Below are 18,764 nucleotides of genomic sequence, written 5' to 3'. Positions count from 1 at the left end.
CTTCCGTGCCCATGGAGCATATCTTGAACATTTTTAATAATGGAAGTAAGCTAGTACAATACATTGGGGCTTGTTTGCCAACATTTAGGATGCCCCACTATGAGTGACAAATGTATTAAGAGGTGCAATAGATTTGTTACATCTGGTGGCACCTCTGTGCGCCGGATGAAAATCTACACCAGCAAGAACCTGAAGTGGGTTTCTGCTATAATCTACACTAGTTTCTTGTGTAGACTGCAGTAAATGTGATAGGCAATACGCAGCCATGCCCTCTAACACTGGGCCCTGCCTATGTTTTAAAAAGTGTCAGGCACAGCGAAAAAGCCTTAAATGTTGCAATTTGAGCTTTTGGATGCAAGAGAACTGGTGTACAAGGCTTCATAAATAGACCCTTCTATGTTAACGAATGACAGTATTGAATTCTTCTTAATTGTATCAACATTATTTTTTCCAATACTGGATTTCAGATATATTCGCAAATGCTTCCTACTACATCCTCAAACATTTCCACTCACCCTAGTATTGCATTGCACTTCATAATTAAGATATATCTGCAGCAATCACATTTCAAATGTCAGGAAAAACATAACAACCATGCAACAAAGACCTTTGGCAGGCATGTGACAACAATATAGCAGCCACCCTCAACAGGAAACAACCAACACCGCAGAGATGTTACTTCACCACCTACCAAAAATGAAAGAATCTGCAATTATTTTGTACAGTTTATGAACTAAGCCCTTCTGTTAGATATGATCAGACTACTCTGTGCTACAGAATATGATTATTTCCAGAACTTAGCACAGAGTAAGATCAGAGGATGAATAAAGAGGATATCTATGATTAAACATAAGTGACTGGTATGGTCTTATACAGGGAAGTGTAATAATGGCGATAAGATATTGCATGAACCACCCAAATTGGACCAGTCATTCAATCAGAACAACCACCTCAATAAGGGTAACCCCACTGTGGGAGAGAAGCTGAGTCCTGGTCCAAGATGAACAAGTGACATAGAACACAGAATGCCAAACCACGGAGTACTGAGTGCTAAAATTCTAAATGCAGAACCGCAGAGCACAGAACCTCTGAGTACAGGTCCATTTAGTACAGAACCTCTGAGTACAGGTCCATTGAGTACAGAACCTCTGGGCACAGGCCCATTGAGAACAGAACCTCTGGGCACAGGCCCATTGAGTACAGAGCCTCTGGGCACAGGCCCATTGAGTACAGAACCTTTGAGCACAGAACCTCTGAGCACAGGTCTATTGAGTACAGAACATCTGAGCACAAGTCCATTGAGTAAAGAACTGCTGAGCACAGATCCACAGTACTCTGGCCAGAACACAGGAAGTATAACCAGCATCCTTTGAACAAAGGTGACAGTTTAAATATCCTCACAGAGAAACTGATAGGCTGATTGGACTAAAAGACAGCTCAGCCAGCCTATCAGTACTGGAACCAAAGGGTGATATTAATCCCTTGGTATCCAGCGCTAAATGACACTGCACATGCACCGTCAGATGCATCACATGGACCGGGGCTGAGGTTGTGACATCCAGCACTGATAAGCAGGGAGTCATGGCGCTGTTGTGACACCTTCAATTCATTTCCTTCAACAACTAGCACTGTCTTCTAACCCAGTGACAGCCATTACTTCACTGATACTCAAATGGTTTATATTTTCTCAACAATACTTTAAATTCACTAAAGCATCTACAGAGAGTACACCAGTAACCGTTGGTTACCCAGACAATCAAACAGCAAGTGGACAAAGTGCTTGTGTGTGCATGTGTCAGAGGACTCAGACATTGTTTAAAGTCATGATTCCAGCCAATACAAATTATTTGCAGGCGTTACGCAGCTACCTGTGGGGCCAGGGGAAGTAAGTTATGATGATCAAAACTAGGACAGTTCAGAATATACAATATATACTCGCATATCATGCTGCCCTGGGTTTTTTATGTATTTTTGTAACTTTAAATGTGTATTTATAATATGGGTTTGTTGTTTGGAGAACCCCAGTTGGGAAAAGGTTAGGTATATTCTACCTGACAACCACTCTGTTTCCCCATTGGCTGTCAGCTATCCTGGTCTCCATTTACCATTCTGCCGGATGTCAACAGCTTTGGGATTGGCTGGCAGATAGTAGAGTGACAATGAGAAGAGGTCCGTGATTGGAGGAAAAAAGGGAAAGTCCCGCACGGAAAGGCAGTTAGGATTCAGTCAGGAAAAACAGTTGAAGTTGGAGAGTCATTTAGAGAGGAGTGAGAGAGGAAGAAGTAAGAGCAGGAGCGAGAGAGAGAAGTAAATAGTTCTGGTAAATAGGAAAGGTGTAGGTTACCAGGAAGGATTAAAATAGAAAGAAAGATATAAAAAGAAGGGCTTTTTTCACGAGCGTATATCGGCCGGCGTTTTAATGGCCGGATGATATATGCTTCCAAGTGAGTAGTCCCCCCCTTCCCTCACCCTCACCGGCTCTCTGCTTCTCTCCTCCCCTCCGAGCGGTTTGCAATGGGAGGGGGCGGATGGGGGCATAGCCAAGCTCCTGCCCCCTCTCCTTGTCCATAGCAAGCAATGTGCGTGGGCGGGACAGAGTGGAGCTTAGCTCCGCCCCATCCCGGCCCCTTCAATTGCAAACGCTGGAGTGGAGGAGAGAAGCAGAGAGCTGGTGAGGCGAAGGGAAGGGGGGGAACTACTTAGATGGAAGCGTATATAGTCTGGCCGTGAAAAGGACAGCCGATATATGCTCGTGTAAATAAGCCCGACGATTGTATCAAGAAAATAAAATATAAGAAAAGGATTCTATATATAAAGAAAGGTAGAGAAAGATGATTATCAAAGAAAGATAGAAAGAGTTTTCAATAGAGGACAAAGAGATAGAATTTATTAGGCAAATAAGAAATTCTCCAATTCAAACTCCACTCTATTAATGTTTGAAAAGTGCATTGACTATACATCTGAATAAAAAAACGGTGAATAAACACTGAGTTGTATAGCTTCTCCCATTATCCTGACTCCTGGAGGTCATTCTCACCTAAGACCACCTGCAACTCATACTACACAACCCTCCATGGGAAGGGACTACAATACCCAACAAGCTATTCCCTATAAACTTTGTTTGTGGTGAGACCAGAGTGCGAGCGTGATTATATTCAGCCACCTCACATTCAGTACTTACTACGGACTAGCGTCATGACAAATTAACGACAGCATCATTATTACTTGATTCTGAGTTTTTTGCCACTGCTGTTGATGGTATTTGAGGACGCACAGGTGGATAGCCACCTTGTCACGCAGCTGGCCTAGACTACCACTCTCATTGTCCGCACCCCCATCTGGCATGCTGCACATAGCGTGTGTTTGTGTTCTCAGGTGTTGTTCGAAGTCGGAAGTCTGAGTAATATAAACTGTTTGCAGGTATTACGCAGCTATCTGTGGGTGAGGGGAACTGAGTTGCGCTCCGCAAAACAAGGACAGTACAGAATGCACTATATATACTCTTTGGCCTTCTATTAAAAGAAAAACTTTCAGAATATATATTTCAAGAAAAAAACATTGAAAGTTTGAGAGAAATCCAGATGTTGGCTCTCTCTAATACAATCTTAGAATAACCTCACATTAATCTGTGCAGAGAGCAGACAGTAAATCTCCCAAGATTCCAACTGCTCAGGAGTCAGCAACTGTCACCTGGCAGAGCTCATGATGAGTTGGAGAACTGCCTGCTGACAATGTAGATGTGAGACAAGGAATCAAAGAATGGTAGAGTTGGAAGGGACCTCCAGGGTCATCTGGTCCAACCCCCTGCTCAGTGCAGGATTCACTAAATCATTCCAGACAGAAGTCTGTCCAGTCTTTGTTTGAACATTACCTCCCGTGGTAACCTGTTCCACTCATTCATCACCCTCACTGTCAGAAAGTTTTTTCTAATATCTAATCTGTGTCTCCTCCCTTTCAGTTTTATCCCATTGTTTCTAGTCTTTCCTTGTGCAAATGAGAATAGGGCTGATCCCTTTGCACTGTGACAACCCTTCAGATATTTGTAGACAGCTATTAAGTCTCTTCTCAGCCTTCTTTTTTGCAAGCTAAATATTCCCAGATCCTTTAACCGTTCCACATGGGACATTATTTGCAGACCGCTCACTATCTTGGTAACTCTTCTCTGAACTTGCTCCAGTTTGTCTATGTCTTTTTTTTTTTTAAATGGGGTGCCCAGAACTGGACAAAGTAATCCAGATGAGGTCTGACTATGGAAGAGTAGAGAGGGATAATACCTCATGTGATCGAGACTCTATGCCTCTCGTAATACATCCCAGAATTGTGTTTGTCTTTTTTGTTGCTGCATCACATTGTTGACTCATGTTCAGTCTGTGATCTATTAGTATACCCTTTATTCTTTTTCACATGTGCTGCTTAGTCCAATTCCTCCCATTCTGTATGTGCTTTTTTTCATTTTTCTTGCCCAGATGTAGGACTTTTCTCCTTGTTAAATACCATTCTGTTATTTGCCGCCCACTGCTCAAGCTTTTCTAGATCTTTTTGAATCATTTCTGTCTTCTCTAGTGTTAGCCATCCCTGCTAGTAGAGATGAGCGAACGTACTGCTCATTTAGGGCAATTACTCGATCGAGCATCACTTTTTTCGAGTAACTGCCTAATCGGGCGAAAAGATTCAGGGGGTGCCGGGGGTGAGCGGAGGGTTGCAGGAGGGAGTGTGGGGGGGGGGGGGAGAGCTTTCCCCTGTTCCCCACTGCTACCCATGCAGGTTGTAATATCAAACATACAAAATGCCCAGCACCAGATTTTTCATATTCTGGATTATAGTGCATTTACCCATAAAAATTCCTAGAAATACAAGTCCATTGTAAGAAGTGTCAGAGGCACACACATGTGGTCAAATCTTTTTATTTGCAGACTCAGCTAGTGGCTGATATTGTACCCACTGAACATTTCAGTGGACCCCATTTTATGGGTTACAGGAGTAGGAGGGACTTTAGAGTAGCAGTCACTACCTACATTTTTTTAGGCCATCTAAAGAGCTTTCAATCCTTGTCTAACAGATGGTGGGTTTCCAAAGCAGTGGTGGCAGCTATTAATGTGTTTACGTGGGTTTTGCCTTTAATGACTGATAAATTCAGATTGTATTCTGAAACAATGTAGATCTATATGACATCCTGTCATGTCCAAGGTTGGACGTTTTGGATGCCCAAAATGCAAATAAATAAAGACAAAACAAGAATGGAACTAAAATATGGGAAACACTGTCCCTTGTGGGAGGATAGCTCGGTAGCGTGCGGGTTTCGCGATATTCAGAGACGGAACACCAGCGGATGCAGTCCAAAAGCAGGCGTGACCTGCGTTTATTTTTATAACCGCAACATAAAAAGTCCAACCTTTGCTTCAGGCAAACAAATAATAGTCCCAAAAGCCAGCTATCAGGCCGTCCCTGCCTGATCAGGTCGCACTTAGCAGGTGCAGTGCACAGCAGGGCTTCTATCTCCAGCCAGTCACACAGGCTGCCAGGGTCCAGCAGCCATCTTAGCTACCCTGTGTCTGTGCACCTGCTATTTATGTGCACACTGGCTCAGCCTCAGCACCTGGGCTGATTGAGCTCGCCCACACCCTGGAGTGGAGGAGGTGGAATGGACAGCCCCACTACTAACCTGCCATCCATTCCAAAAAAAACAGGCCCGGATATTTTTAAAGAACAGATCTCCAGCAACTGCTTGCTGGAGACCACATTACGCTCCTGGTTTCTTACGTCTCCGAGAGCGGGACATGACCTTCCTCCAGTCCCCTTATGCATAGTACCGGAACCTGGGGGCGACGTAGCGACCGTCCACCACTACGCCCCTCAGTACCTTACACCCTATACAACCAAACACTGGGAAAGGTCCTGCCTGGAAGCAGGGTGATCGTCCCGATAAGTACAGCCCTGACCATGTGCCTTGGCCCCTAGTTGACCGTATGTGGGGAAAGGAAACAAACCAGAAAACAAAAATCACTATACAAACAAATGCAGTACTTAGCTTGAGCTGCAGAAAGTAACTGAACAATCCAGTAGAAAGCTTCTGACTAATATCCAAGTCAGGAAGAGACTGAAAAATCAACTGCAGTTTAGCTCAGTCTCAAGCCAGACTAAATAGCCCTAGTAATTATCCACAGGTGCAGCTAAACACTTTACACCAAATACCATGCCCACTGAGCCAGAAGATGTAGAAACGCAATGATCATCGCTCAAAACCCATAATTTGAACACATTTTGAGCGATAATCGTTGCGTGTGAATGGTGCTTGAGTGTTGTCACTACTTGTCAGCTATAGAAGGGCCCATAGACTTTCTATTGAGCCTATCTTCAGCTAACAAGCAGTGATAGTGCTCAGACGAGAGCTTCAGCTGTCTCTTTCTAGCAATTGGTTAAGGTTTCAACACTCAGGCTGCCAGCAATCAAAACCTTTGACATCTCCCAATGACATGTCAAAAGTTTTTAGAAAATGCAGTTATACTTGCTCAGTTCTCTCCGCACACTCTCACTATCTTCCATGATTAATTGGATTTTAACAAGACTTCTATTAAAGTCATCTGGAAGCTATTGAGAACCAAACTTTTCTTTTTTGCATAATTGGTAATTGTGGTTTATACAGTCAGTAAGGTCGTAAAATCACTGGGACTAATCTCATTCCATACTTTGTTGTCACACTGTTGTTTGTCTTTATATGGCTTTATTTTATTGAAAAAAGATGATTCTTCAGAACTTACATAAAGTGGCACTGCATTTCCCCAAGAGTTGCTCTAAAATCACTCATGCAAACCCAGTGTTTCAATCTACACCAAATAGTCACAAGGAAAACTGGGTATTTCGCATTTTTACTTTGTGTCATTTTAGTTTTTTCTTTTCATTCACTGAAATGCTAAAGAAGCCATGTGGGGAGCAGAGAAAATTCATTTCTATGAAGCTTGGGCTACTTAACAAAATTGCTAAAACTGGCTATTGCACAATTGAACTTAACTAAACAGAAGTTCATGTCTCTCTCTTTCTCCTTGCCGCAGCTTCCCTGGTAATTCCTCATGGCACACCAATGTGCTGCGTTGCCCTGGTTGGAGAACACTCATATAAGCACCGATAGTTACCTTCATGCATTATCTGTGTTCTCTCTTTGTCCTCTTTCACACAGGCATTACAATTTTTAGCCACCCGCATCGCGGCTGAAAATCACATGAACAGGAGAAAGCCGTGACCAAGTCGCGGCTAAATCTCCTGTTTTCATGCTCGTTCACACGGCCGCAGCCTGGAATTCCGTGGGCCAGAGGGTAAAGACCGAAGCGCTGCTAAGGTCTCTCCCCCTCGCCTTGCTGACTGATAGTGGCAATAGAAGCTCCAATAGAAGCCTATGGGAGCTGCCAGCAAGAGGAGGGGGAAGGACTTTAATAGCGCTTGCCATGCTAAATTCCCGGTCTCCTACTAACATTCCCTAAAAATGTGTGAGACCAACTATTCAAAATAGGAAATAGAGGCATTCAGTTTGCTCTGGGTACAAATGAAAGATGTGCATTTCACAGATATTTGATTCCTATCATTAATATAATGCCAACATATTCTGCAGAGAACTTGTTGCCATTCACATCAGTCGAGTCCGCAGTGGGGCTCACAATTTGACTTCCCTATCTCAAATACACAAATTAGCACTAATAGCCATTTAAACAGCATAGTATTTTGGGGGAAACTAAGTATCTGTCCTAGAAGGAACCTACAGAAACATGGGGAAAGCATACAGACTCCAGCAGATTGTGACGGATTTGAATCAACTACCCCGGTGCCAGGAGGCAACAATACTAATTAAAAAGCCACCATGCTTCCCACACAAGTCTCTTTGCAGTCCCTTTCCTCACTTCTAAAGGTTTCTGTTTACTTATGTTTCATTTCTGTTTTTTGAATGGGGCAAATAGCGCTGCAGACTGTGCTATTTGTTCAGTTCAAAAACCACAGCAAATGCAAATAGAAACCTTTCTGCTTTTAATTGAAATCAATGGGAACAAACAAACATTTATTTCCATTTTATTTCAATTTCTCTGCTCCAAAAACAGAGCAGAGAAGCGGAAAGCCCTAATGCTAGTGTGAATAGGGCCCACTTGTGTATTCGTGGTATCTAACCAATAGCTGCTTTAATCTGCTGAGAGTTGTAGTACAACAAGAAAGAGTTAAAATTTGAATTAGTCATTTTTAAAATGCCACCATTCTGTGAACTGTGCATCAGGCTCCAACATGGTATCCATCGTTTAACTGGAACAGAGATACAAGTTAAGCAGCACACAGGATCCATCAGATCTCTGCTCGAAGATCCAGAATTTCAGCTCCAGCTCACCCTGTACTTACATAGAGGGTAATCAGTATGTACATACAGAGTGAGCTAGAGCGGAAATTTTGGAGACACCAATTTAACTGGTGTAATAATAAAAAAAATTGACTTCCAATGTGTGAAAGTATTAATTGGGAGGGAGGCTGCATTTTTTGGTGAAAATGATGTTTTTGGCAGCCATTTTGAACTCCGCTGTTTTTAATTTATTTTGGCTAGAATTTACTGAGGAACTCACTGGAAGTGACAGTTTGGCTCTGCCTTTACTTGCCTTGGAGTTAAGTTAGGGCAAAGTTTCACAAAGCGCTTTACATGATGTGTTTGATGTGTCCGCCATTCTGCCGGATGCACACGGTTAAACATTTAATGCAGTCATATGTAGATCCGATATTACCTTATTGCTTACAGTTCATATTGATGAATAACATTCTTTTTGTTTCAGACATTGATGAGTGTACGATAATGAATGGTGGATGTGACACACATTGTGAAAACTCCGAAGGAAGTTATCAATGCAGTTGCCTTGATGGCTATGCATTACTGCCAGACTCAAGAACCTGTGGAGGTAACTGGGATAACCTTTGTTTCAATGACTTTCTGCACACAAATATACTCACAGAGATTACCCATACAAATCATCTGGCATATAATGTATGTTATGATAGGACTGAATGACTATGATTTGTGGCTATCCCCACACATCAGAAATAATGTTCGTCATAAAGTTGTATTCTGACTCATCAGACTAAAGATCATATATTTTGCAAGACAATTAAAAAGATTATTGTGTGTTCTTTATGGCAAGATCATTTCCCTTGCACAAGGCAGCCTAAGTGAGATTTATGTGACGTGATCTCATCGTGCTCATTTCCTGATAACAATGGCTAAGCCAAATCCACCACAATTATTTTTGGGTTATGTTTCTTGAGAAAAGATTGCAACACAAGAAGGATATAGACTGAATGATATTGTAAGCCTTTCTAGAACGCAATTACCAGCTTCTAACTGACATATTTATTACTAGAACTTACATTTGTTCACATTTTTTCCATTGCTGTCAAAGTTCATGAATGCACATCATATCTGATGCTAAGCCATATCTACAGTTCATACTTTAACTGTGTTTTAAATGGAACATTTGTTGGTAAGGAGCCATGAACGAAAAGATATTCACAACACTACGATCATTCTTATAGAGGAAAGGATTGTTCGTGGCAATTGCCGCTCTGCTAATGAACTAAACTGTATGTAGCGATTAGCCCTATTGCTAAAACTTTGGTAGTTGTCTAACAACTGATAATTCGGACGGAACCTATTTTGGTTCACTTGACCCCATGATTATCTTAATGATGCAAAAGATCTGTTGGACATATATCTGATACTATTTGAGATGAAGCAATGAGGTGGATAGAATGTGAACCTTCTTCTTCTTTGTTTGCAGTTACAGTAGAGCAATATTCTATATATTATGCATGTAAAGTGTGAGTTCAACATCAAGCACCCTATATAAATTGAATCTAAATAAAGCGTTCAGTACCTTTGTAAATACACATGGTCAACTAACCTATAGATACATCCAGGGACGCAACTATAGAGGGTGCAGGGGATGCGGTTGCACCCGGGCCCAGGAGCCTTAGGGGGCCCATAAGGCCTCTCTTCTCCATATAGGGAGCCCAGTACTATGGATAAAGCATTATAGTTGGGGCCCTGTTACAGGCTTTGCATTGGGGCCCAGAAGCTTAAAGTTATGCCTCTGTGCAGCATGGTTTAGGTATGGGTACAGATACAGATAGAGGGGGGGCCCCAGCTCACTTTTTGCATCAGGGCCCCTGAGCCTTTAGTTACGTCCCTGAATACATCTCACTATTATATACTTCTTCAGCCCTCATACTGAAGTAAATTTGATATTGTAGGAGGTGATTCTATGTTTCTTATATGAATCTATGTTTTCTAGATATTGATGAATGTGAGAACAACCCTGAAATCTGTGATGGAGGACAGTGTACCAACATTCCAGGAGAGTACCGTTGTCTCTGCTTTGATGGATTTATGGCGAGCATTGATATGAAAACATGCATAGGTAAGTCAATTGCTGCTAATACAAGGCCAAACATTCTTCAGTTTCTTTTGTTCTAAGACGTAATCCAAATGAAGAATAGTACAAGATCAAAGCAAGGCTAAAGATATACTGTACCTGTTTTACTTATATCTGTCACAGAAAGTAAATAGCCTCAAAGTAAAAGTGTAATTACATCTACTTTAGAAAGGTTGATTATTAGAGATGAGCGAGCATACTCACTAAGGCACATTACTCGAGCAAGTAGTGCCTTAGCCGAGTATCTCCCCGCTCGTCTCTAAAGATTCGGGGGGCGGCGGGGGGCGGGGAGCGGCGGGGGAGAGCGGGGTGAAACGGAGGGGAGATCTCTCTATCCCTCTCTCCCCTCCCCCCCCCCCCTGCTCCCTGCCGCAACTCACCTGTCACCCGCGCCGGCCCCCGATTCTTTAGAGACGAGTGGGGAGATACTCGGCTAAGGCACTACTCGCTCGAGTAATGTGCCTTAGCAAGTATACTCGCTCATCTCTATTGATTATTCTTACATTTTCATTATTCTTCTTTGGATTTCTTCAGGGAGCACAAATACATTTTCCTTTATGTCCAATTCATATCCATTAGATGGTACTAACATGGAAATCTGTATTTCTTAGAAAATATAGTTTCAATGAATGAAAATGGAAACAAGGCTTCAGAATACCACAAAGTGAATGAGGGTGCTTTCACACGGGTGGGGTTAGCCTACAAGATACACCGCAAAACACTGAAAAATTCCACACCAAAATCTGCAGGGCTGTCTGTGGATTTTGATGCAGAATTGAAAATGGTTTAAATCTGCCTGCAATTCCAAAAAAGTCACAGCAAGCGGCCATATACTCACTGATATACTGATACAAGAGGGTGGGCATATACACCACTTATACCTCAACATGCGGAAAGCCAAAATGCTAATGGAGAAGCAGCAAACACATGTGCAGGACACTAATGAGTCAGCCACTCACAAACCCTCCTTATATTGAAGGGGGGGCTGCTTAGTGTTTATTTCCACACAAAAGAGTAGATACAGGGTGTCAGACCACATGATATGTCTAGTGCAGGCTTAATACCTATTAGTGACACTATATTTGAATCCAGCAGGTTGCCCTGCACCTCACAGGTGAATCACGCTGGCACCTTGGGCTCCCCAAGAATTCAAAGCCGCACTGCATGTCATTGATAAATAAGAGGTATTAGCCGAAATATTGGCTAAAATACGTAAGCCCACAACCCACATCACGGATCCTCATTTATTGTGGGTCCCTACACTAACATTAGTTAAAATCACAGAAAGGGACATATGAAACAAACAAAAAAGTAACAGAAAGCGGTCATATACTCACTGATATATATTGCCTGCAATTCCACATCAAAACTCTGTGGATATCGGCACAGATTTTTGCAGCGGCAGTTTAAGCCAGTTTGAAAGCACTGTTAGCAGTCAATGGCCAACCACATTTAGATAAAACTTGTCTCAAACTTCAAACTACTTTTCCTTATAGGAAAACTTGGATTGCAACAAGTTTTGCCATCAACAATATTTTCTAAATATGGTACATAAAGATGACACAGGTTATCAGTTTAATTACCCAATTAAAAATATTTCAGTGGGTAACTGTCAAGGCTAAATGCAAATTATCATTATTAGTGTAAATTATTTATAAAGTGCCATTAATTCCAAAGTGCTTTACAACTGGAGAATAGGGATAAACAGCATTGCACTGCATATAGCTACACATACTACTACATATATAACCACATTACACATAAAAAGTAGCTGTAAATGGTAATAAATATGATTAATAAGTTGATACATCCAGAGAGTGAACCCTGCAGCAGGGTTGATTGGTAAATATGCAAAACAATCTTCTGTTGCATATAATTTGCATGTTTATGGCAAACAGGACTAAATTATAAGGAGGGCATGCTGGGCACATGCCCCAGAGCCTTTATTACCTTGAGGACTTACCCTACTCAGGCTTGTTCATTTGATCCTCTTGTTATACAATGTTAAACAGTCTTACATCAAAAAAGGCAAAAGTATTCAGAGTATTACATCTGCCTAATTGTTAGTTAAAACAATTATCACTCCTGTAATATGTGTGTCTTTTAAACAGAAAACATTAACATAACATAGATGTTACTAGCTAAAGCTAGCCATACATCCTCAATGGCAGTCAGCGAAATCGCTGTTTGGTCAACAGCTATTCTTCCCCACCCCCGCATACACATGAGCACTGGCTCGGTCAAGCATGCATATACTTTGTAATATTTAGCTACATGGCAGTGGCATATCTCCTGTGTTCAAACAAAACATCAGGCTTGTTGAAATCCAACATGTTCAGTCCTTCTTTCCCTTGACATCTGCCATCAGGAGTGAGTCGAGACATCTCCATTCCCATGAGTTATGGGCACCACAACATAATGCCATATTACATGTTTTGCAGGATCTGCTTATAAAAAGCCTGTAGATCTCTGCCCCTCCATTCAATTTGTAGACCTCAGGCTAATTTTAGCTTTGGCCTACTTGGTCCTATTTCATGTTACTGCACTCACCAGCATCAGTAATCTGTGGAGGCCCTATACGTTTGCTAGACAGTAGAGCATTTTTTAGTCACATATCTGATAGTCAATATTTATGAGCAGTGGATACAATTTTCTCGTTTGGTGCAACACCTGTCTTGAAAATGAGGTGCCCTGATGGCCCAAGAAACTTAGAAATAAATGCCAAGGTTGGTATGTTTGAGACTGGCTATTTCCATTCAAGTCTAAGAGAGCCACTACATTGGCTATTTCTGAAACGTCCACCAATTTGTTCTCACAGTGCCTCCACCAATCTTCATCTGGCCCCGATGCCAATGTTACACTGAATAAATAGATACAATATATCTATAAAAGACTATCATGAGCATATAAATCTGTCTTCCTTATCTTCCTAATTACCACATCATTGAAAGTTATTTCAAAATAATTGAAATTAAAAATAATTTAAGCTTGTCCATACACTTACAATAGACCCAGATGGATGCTACATTACATGCAGATATTGCTAGAACAAAGTTGAGCTGTGATTGAAAATGTATTAAGGGTTGTGGTTATATTCATCATATACTATTAATTATGACTGTCATCACTTGAGTTTCCTACAAAATATGTGAGGGTTGACTTGTTGCCCTTTCAGTGGTTTTACTGATGTACACTGTAATCCTTAGGCAGTTTTTAATTGCACCATCTTTGTACCAAGTAAGGGATGGTAGAAAAATATCCCTTGTGAAAATGTACGATGTGCTGGAAAGTGCACAGGTATCGAAATCCTCTGGAGGCCTGGACATTGAAACCTTTCCTTTGAGCCTCTTTATTGGAAAAAGTCTTGTCACTTCCATGGCCTCGTGTTTATCCTATTCTTCATTTGACTTACAGTAATCCAGATGCTGGTGATGTAATGGATTTATGAGAAACGCCGAACGCACTTAACCCCTTATAAAAAGATCAACGCACAGGCTAGCCAGCTAACTTTAACTATTGCAGAGAACTTTCTCAGCGCTGCTCAGAATTAAGGAAAACAGATGACGGACTTGGCACACCACTGGATATTTCATCCACATTTAACTAGAAGTTAGGCTACAGTAAAGATAAACATTTCAAATGTATAATGGAATGGTAAAGTCTTCTTACAAATAATTTATACACTTTCTGGTATTGAAATAGTTCAGATTACTTAAAGTCTTAAGTAATTCATAGAACATTTGGTTGATCAGAAATTACACAGCATTGAGCCGAGTTTATAACTAAATCCATGTTTGTGATTCTCAAGACAAGTAGTATCTTGTATAGTCCTTTTGACCTCTTTGGTGACCCAAATTGTTGTGTATATTTTAATATTCTAGCACATGAAATGCTCAGTCTGGACAGCTATAAATGATAGAAGTGGATTTGCCCTTTACTTTTAAACTAATAAATCTTCAATGAAGAGAAAGATACAAATCACTCCTAGTTTATGAAATTGGTAATCTATGCCCCATTTATCGGTTTAATGGGGAAATTCAACAAGTGCAAAGTGGCTCCTTTATTTGGATTTAAATCTAAGCAAAACAGCATTTTAGCCTTTACTTAATTACTTAAATGGCTATTCTCATCTGAGACATTCATGGCATAGTCACAGGATATGCAATGAAAATCCGATAGATGCGTGTCCCACCTTTGGGTCCCAAACCTATCACTCCTCCACTTCCTCTGGTCCTTGAAAGCTGTAGCCTGGGGTGTTCTGGAATCACATAAACCACTGAGCAGACATAGCTATGCTGTTTTCGTAACCCCCATAGAAGTTAATGAAAGTTACAAAAATAGTGTAGCACAGCGAGCTATTCTGCTCCATGGCTCCCAAATGCCTACTATGCTGTTTCCATAAGGCGCGACTGCCCCCTGCCACTGCATTCAGTCAAGCCATGAGCAGTAGAGTTAGAATTAGTGGGATTAAAGATGCAAATTCTACCTCTGAAATCATAATCTATCTGACTTTCTTGGCATAACCTTTGAATATGCCATGAAAATCTGAGATGGGAATGTCTCTTTAAATATGGTTGTAGACATAATGCAGATATCTTTACCAGCTCCACCATTAACAACTCTATTCAGTTCAGCATATTATTTCTATGAAGTGAGGAAGCTTACCTGCTGCTAGACATCTCTGGCATCACTTACCCTAGTGAAACAGGTAAAAGTTGAACCTGTCTGATCCCTACTTTCCCCAGCAGTAGACACCTGGAAACAGTCTGGCTGTGCCAATAGACATGAGTTTGTGCACATAACCCATCAAAATCCCATGTTTATGTCCAGCCTTCATGTTTATAGGTCCATTAATGTAATAGAGTGTAATATATATTCACATGGCTATATAATTATGATTCACTGCACAATATTGACTTACTGATTGATGTCTTCTTCTAGCTATAAATGAGGGTGCCTGCATTATAATGAGAACAGTATAATAACTTCACGTGCCGATCCGAAGCAATTTATATAATGAGGTATTCACTAACATTCCGTATTATCATCTTTTTTTTTCCTACAGATGTTAATGAATGTGATATCAATTCAAACATCTGCATGTTTGGCGAATGTGAGAATACCAAAGGATCCTTTGTATGTCACTGTCAGGTGGGGTATTCAGTGAAAAAGGGAACAACTGGATGTACAGGTATACCATGAATCTACTGCTCTCTGTTACTCCACGTGATAGCACCGCCTGTCCATTCATGCACACTTGTTGTTATTGCCATAATAAAATCTTTCTAACCCAACCTTCGTGTTTTGCTCATTTTTTTCTTACAAGCATGGGGGTTGCATGAAATTAGGTGGAAAGGTGGGCAAGAAGCTTGTCTGTCATACTTGTGGCTTGCATGTGCATGGTGGTGGAATTAATCACTTACTGGTTTGCATGGCTATGGGCAAACTTACAGAGTTATGGTCAAATCCAGTTTAAAAGATCAACTTTTTAGTTCACAGTAAAGTCTTGTGTCTTTATTTTAGTTTGGTTAATTACATTTTAGATTCGTTTTAAATGTTCGCTGGAGTTGGCCCTATTGGTCACATGTACTTCTTTCGTTCATTGTCTGCTTAGACAGAACAGCAATGTGTATGCTTTATGATAGCTGCAATGAATGGAAGTTAAATGGGTTTTTCGAGACTAAAAAAAAGATAAATTGGCAGAGAATAGCATAAAATAAAAAATAAGCACTACTCACCAGTTAAATGTAGTCCAGTGTAGTCACCCTAGTTGCCATCACTCCAGTTCCAGAAGCTCTTGTAGCAACTATATGCCATTTATTGTTCATGGGACTGCTGTAGCCAATTACTGGCTTCAGTGGACATGTACCATTTATGATAGTATCACCGGTGAAGCTAGTAATTGGGGTGCAAGAGCTTCTTGGACAGAAGTGACAGAGACTGTGGTAGCTTGGCTAGACAGAGGGGTATTTAATGGGTAAGTAGTGCTTATTTTTCTATTTTATGCCACTTCCTGCGCATAATGTTTTTCTTTAATCTTAGAGAACCCCTTCAACACTCAGAAAAATGTTAATAGACTAATACAGACTCAAGGAAGTGATGGAGTGCAGCCCCCTGCTCCAGAGAGCTGCAATTGGTGAAGAAGCTGCATACGGTGTCTTGTCTGTGTGTACAATGTATCATTTTACCATCCTTAAGGCCCATTTACACATAACAATTATCACTCAAAAAACGAATTTGAGCAATAATCGTTCAGTGTGAATGCGAAAAATTACTCACTTGTCATTTGCAGTTGTTTAACCTGACTTTTCAGTCAGCTTAAAAAACCCCATTGGCTCGCTGGATCCTCGTCCTGTGTAAATGCTCAGCGCTTCCTGTAGGAGATGATGTGCTGAGCGAGAAGCGGAAGAGAAGCCTGCGAGCCAACGGCAAGTATTTCCGTTTCAATGCTCTGCACGAGCGCTGACGACCTTAGCGGCGACAACAGCACTCGTGCAGTCTCTTAAAAGACTGTTGGTCCATGTAAAAGGGCCTTTACTTATCTTGACTTCTAGTAGCATAATACAGCTGTCATTAACTTGCCAACCCTTTAATGATAACTGATCCTTTACTAAAAGTTACCTTACTGCCTTGCATAAATATGGACAGTCAATGAAGAAAAGTAACTGTTTCCAAAAAAAAAAAAGTCATCCCTTTAAGGACAAACCCCTTTAAAGAAATGAGGGTTTTATATTACTGAATTTAAAGGGGCTCTATATTTTTATGAAATCACTAAGCTAAGAGATTGCATGTAGTGCTCTGATTTTGTATTATACAATAATTAGGTTGATGAATGTAGTTGAGTCCTTTTCAGTGTGTAGCCTACGATACCAGATGACCTCCATTGTCCTTACATAAGATAAGTATACTGGCACACCTGACACTCTTCTCAACAAATCTAGAACACATTTTAGATATTACCAGAGAAAACCTATCAAGGTTGTACAAGGACTAGCCTAGAAAAGAAATCCAAACCAAAGAATACATTTGGAAAAACCATCAAACATGTAAGGAAAGTTCTTGTGAGCCTTTCTCATGGCTTATGTATATATGGACCTTTTGTATGACATCTTTCCAGGATTTTATTATACAATAAGTTCATCTTCTACATGTATTAAAGAAGGAACTAATAGGAAATATAAAGCTTACTGACTGTTCAACTTCCTTACAAGATGGTTTTCCTTTAACATCTGGGTATTGATATGACAGAGCTGATAACTTTATGATCTCGGCAGTATAAAGATTCTCTATAGAAGGTTAAATCAGGAAGGATTCTTGGCATCGTGAGTTTGTGCCATGATCTGATCCATAAAACATTAGAATGCTCATTTCTGGCTTTCAGTACCTCATATTGCTTAATATTTCTGTATTCCTTTCAGATGTGGATGAGTGTGAAGTCGGGGCTCACAATTGCGATCTACATTCTACATGTCTAAATGTACCAGGAAGCTTTAAATGTTCTTGTAAAGAAGGCTGGATTGGCAATGGCATCATATGTAATGGTAGGTATAATCATGACATTTATAATAAATATTTGTTTCATTCTAAGCAATGTAGAAGTTCTTACCATGGTAATTGCTTTTTCCATGCTAGATGTAGCTCCATGGCAACATTTAACAACCCACAAGCTATCGTATCTCAGTGTGTCTCTATAGCACAAGGTTAAAATTCTTGCAAGCCTCCTATGACTTTTTCTCTCATATGTAAACATTGAGGTCACTCATAAGTTCCAGCAATGCCACAATTATACTGTGATGTTGAACTTGTAAGTGACACAATGACAGCATGAAGTTCTAGAATTACTTGTTTCTACCCTCAGAATTTCCCTCCCTTTTCTTTTATCTACATACATCTTACTATGGATCCAGAGTAGTGGTGAGCAAACTTTTGAAAAGCTCAGTTTGGCTGGTTTGCAAAACTTTTGCCAAACATTTGTTTCAGTCCAAATTGCTTCAAAGCAAACCGGAAATTCACCAAACCCCCTAAAAGTTGGGTATAACATTGTCTAAGAGCCATAAAAGTCCTGTATAACACTCTGACACACTTTTATGTGTCCTAGCAGTGGTATAGACCAGTATTCAGAACTAGTATATATCACAGAAAGGAAAATATAAAACCAAACAATCACTGAAAACGGCCCGATACTTACTGATATGAGGGCAGATAGCTGCACCCCCTCAACATGCAGGTGGCTAAACTGCCAAATGAGGCCTTTTTTAGTGATTTGAGTATTTAGGACTAGTGTTGAGCGAACCGAACCAGTAGAATCCTGTTTCG

The 18,764-nt window shown here is 40.7% G+C and overlaps 1 protein-coding gene across 1 annotated transcript in view; it reads left to right on the top strand.

Moving 5' to 3' along the window:
* Positions 1-18,764, top strand: part of FBN2 (fibrillin 2) — a 225,764-nt gene that overhangs the window by 133,046 nt on the left and 73,954 nt on the right. Inside the window, exons 29-32 of the mRNA XM_066603160.1 lie at positions 8,796-8,918; positions 10,308-10,433; positions 15,514-15,639; positions 17,867-17,989. Coding sequence (XP_066459257.1) covers positions 8,796-8,918; positions 10,308-10,433; positions 15,514-15,639; positions 17,867-17,989 — 498 coding nt within the window. The remainder of the gene's footprint in view (positions 1-8,795; positions 8,919-10,307; positions 10,434-15,513; positions 15,640-17,866; positions 17,990-18,764) is intronic.

This window comes from Eleutherodactylus coqui, chromosome 5 (assembly GCF_035609145.1).
Source record: "Eleutherodactylus coqui strain aEleCoq1 chromosome 5, aEleCoq1.hap1, whole genome shotgun sequence".
NCBI classification, from domain to species: domain Eukaryota; kingdom Metazoa; phylum Chordata; class Amphibia; order Anura; family Eleutherodactylidae; genus Eleutherodactylus; species Eleutherodactylus coqui.
The sequence above is the reverse complement of the archived record's forward strand: the minus strand, read 5'-3'. Positions and strand labels throughout refer to the sequence as shown.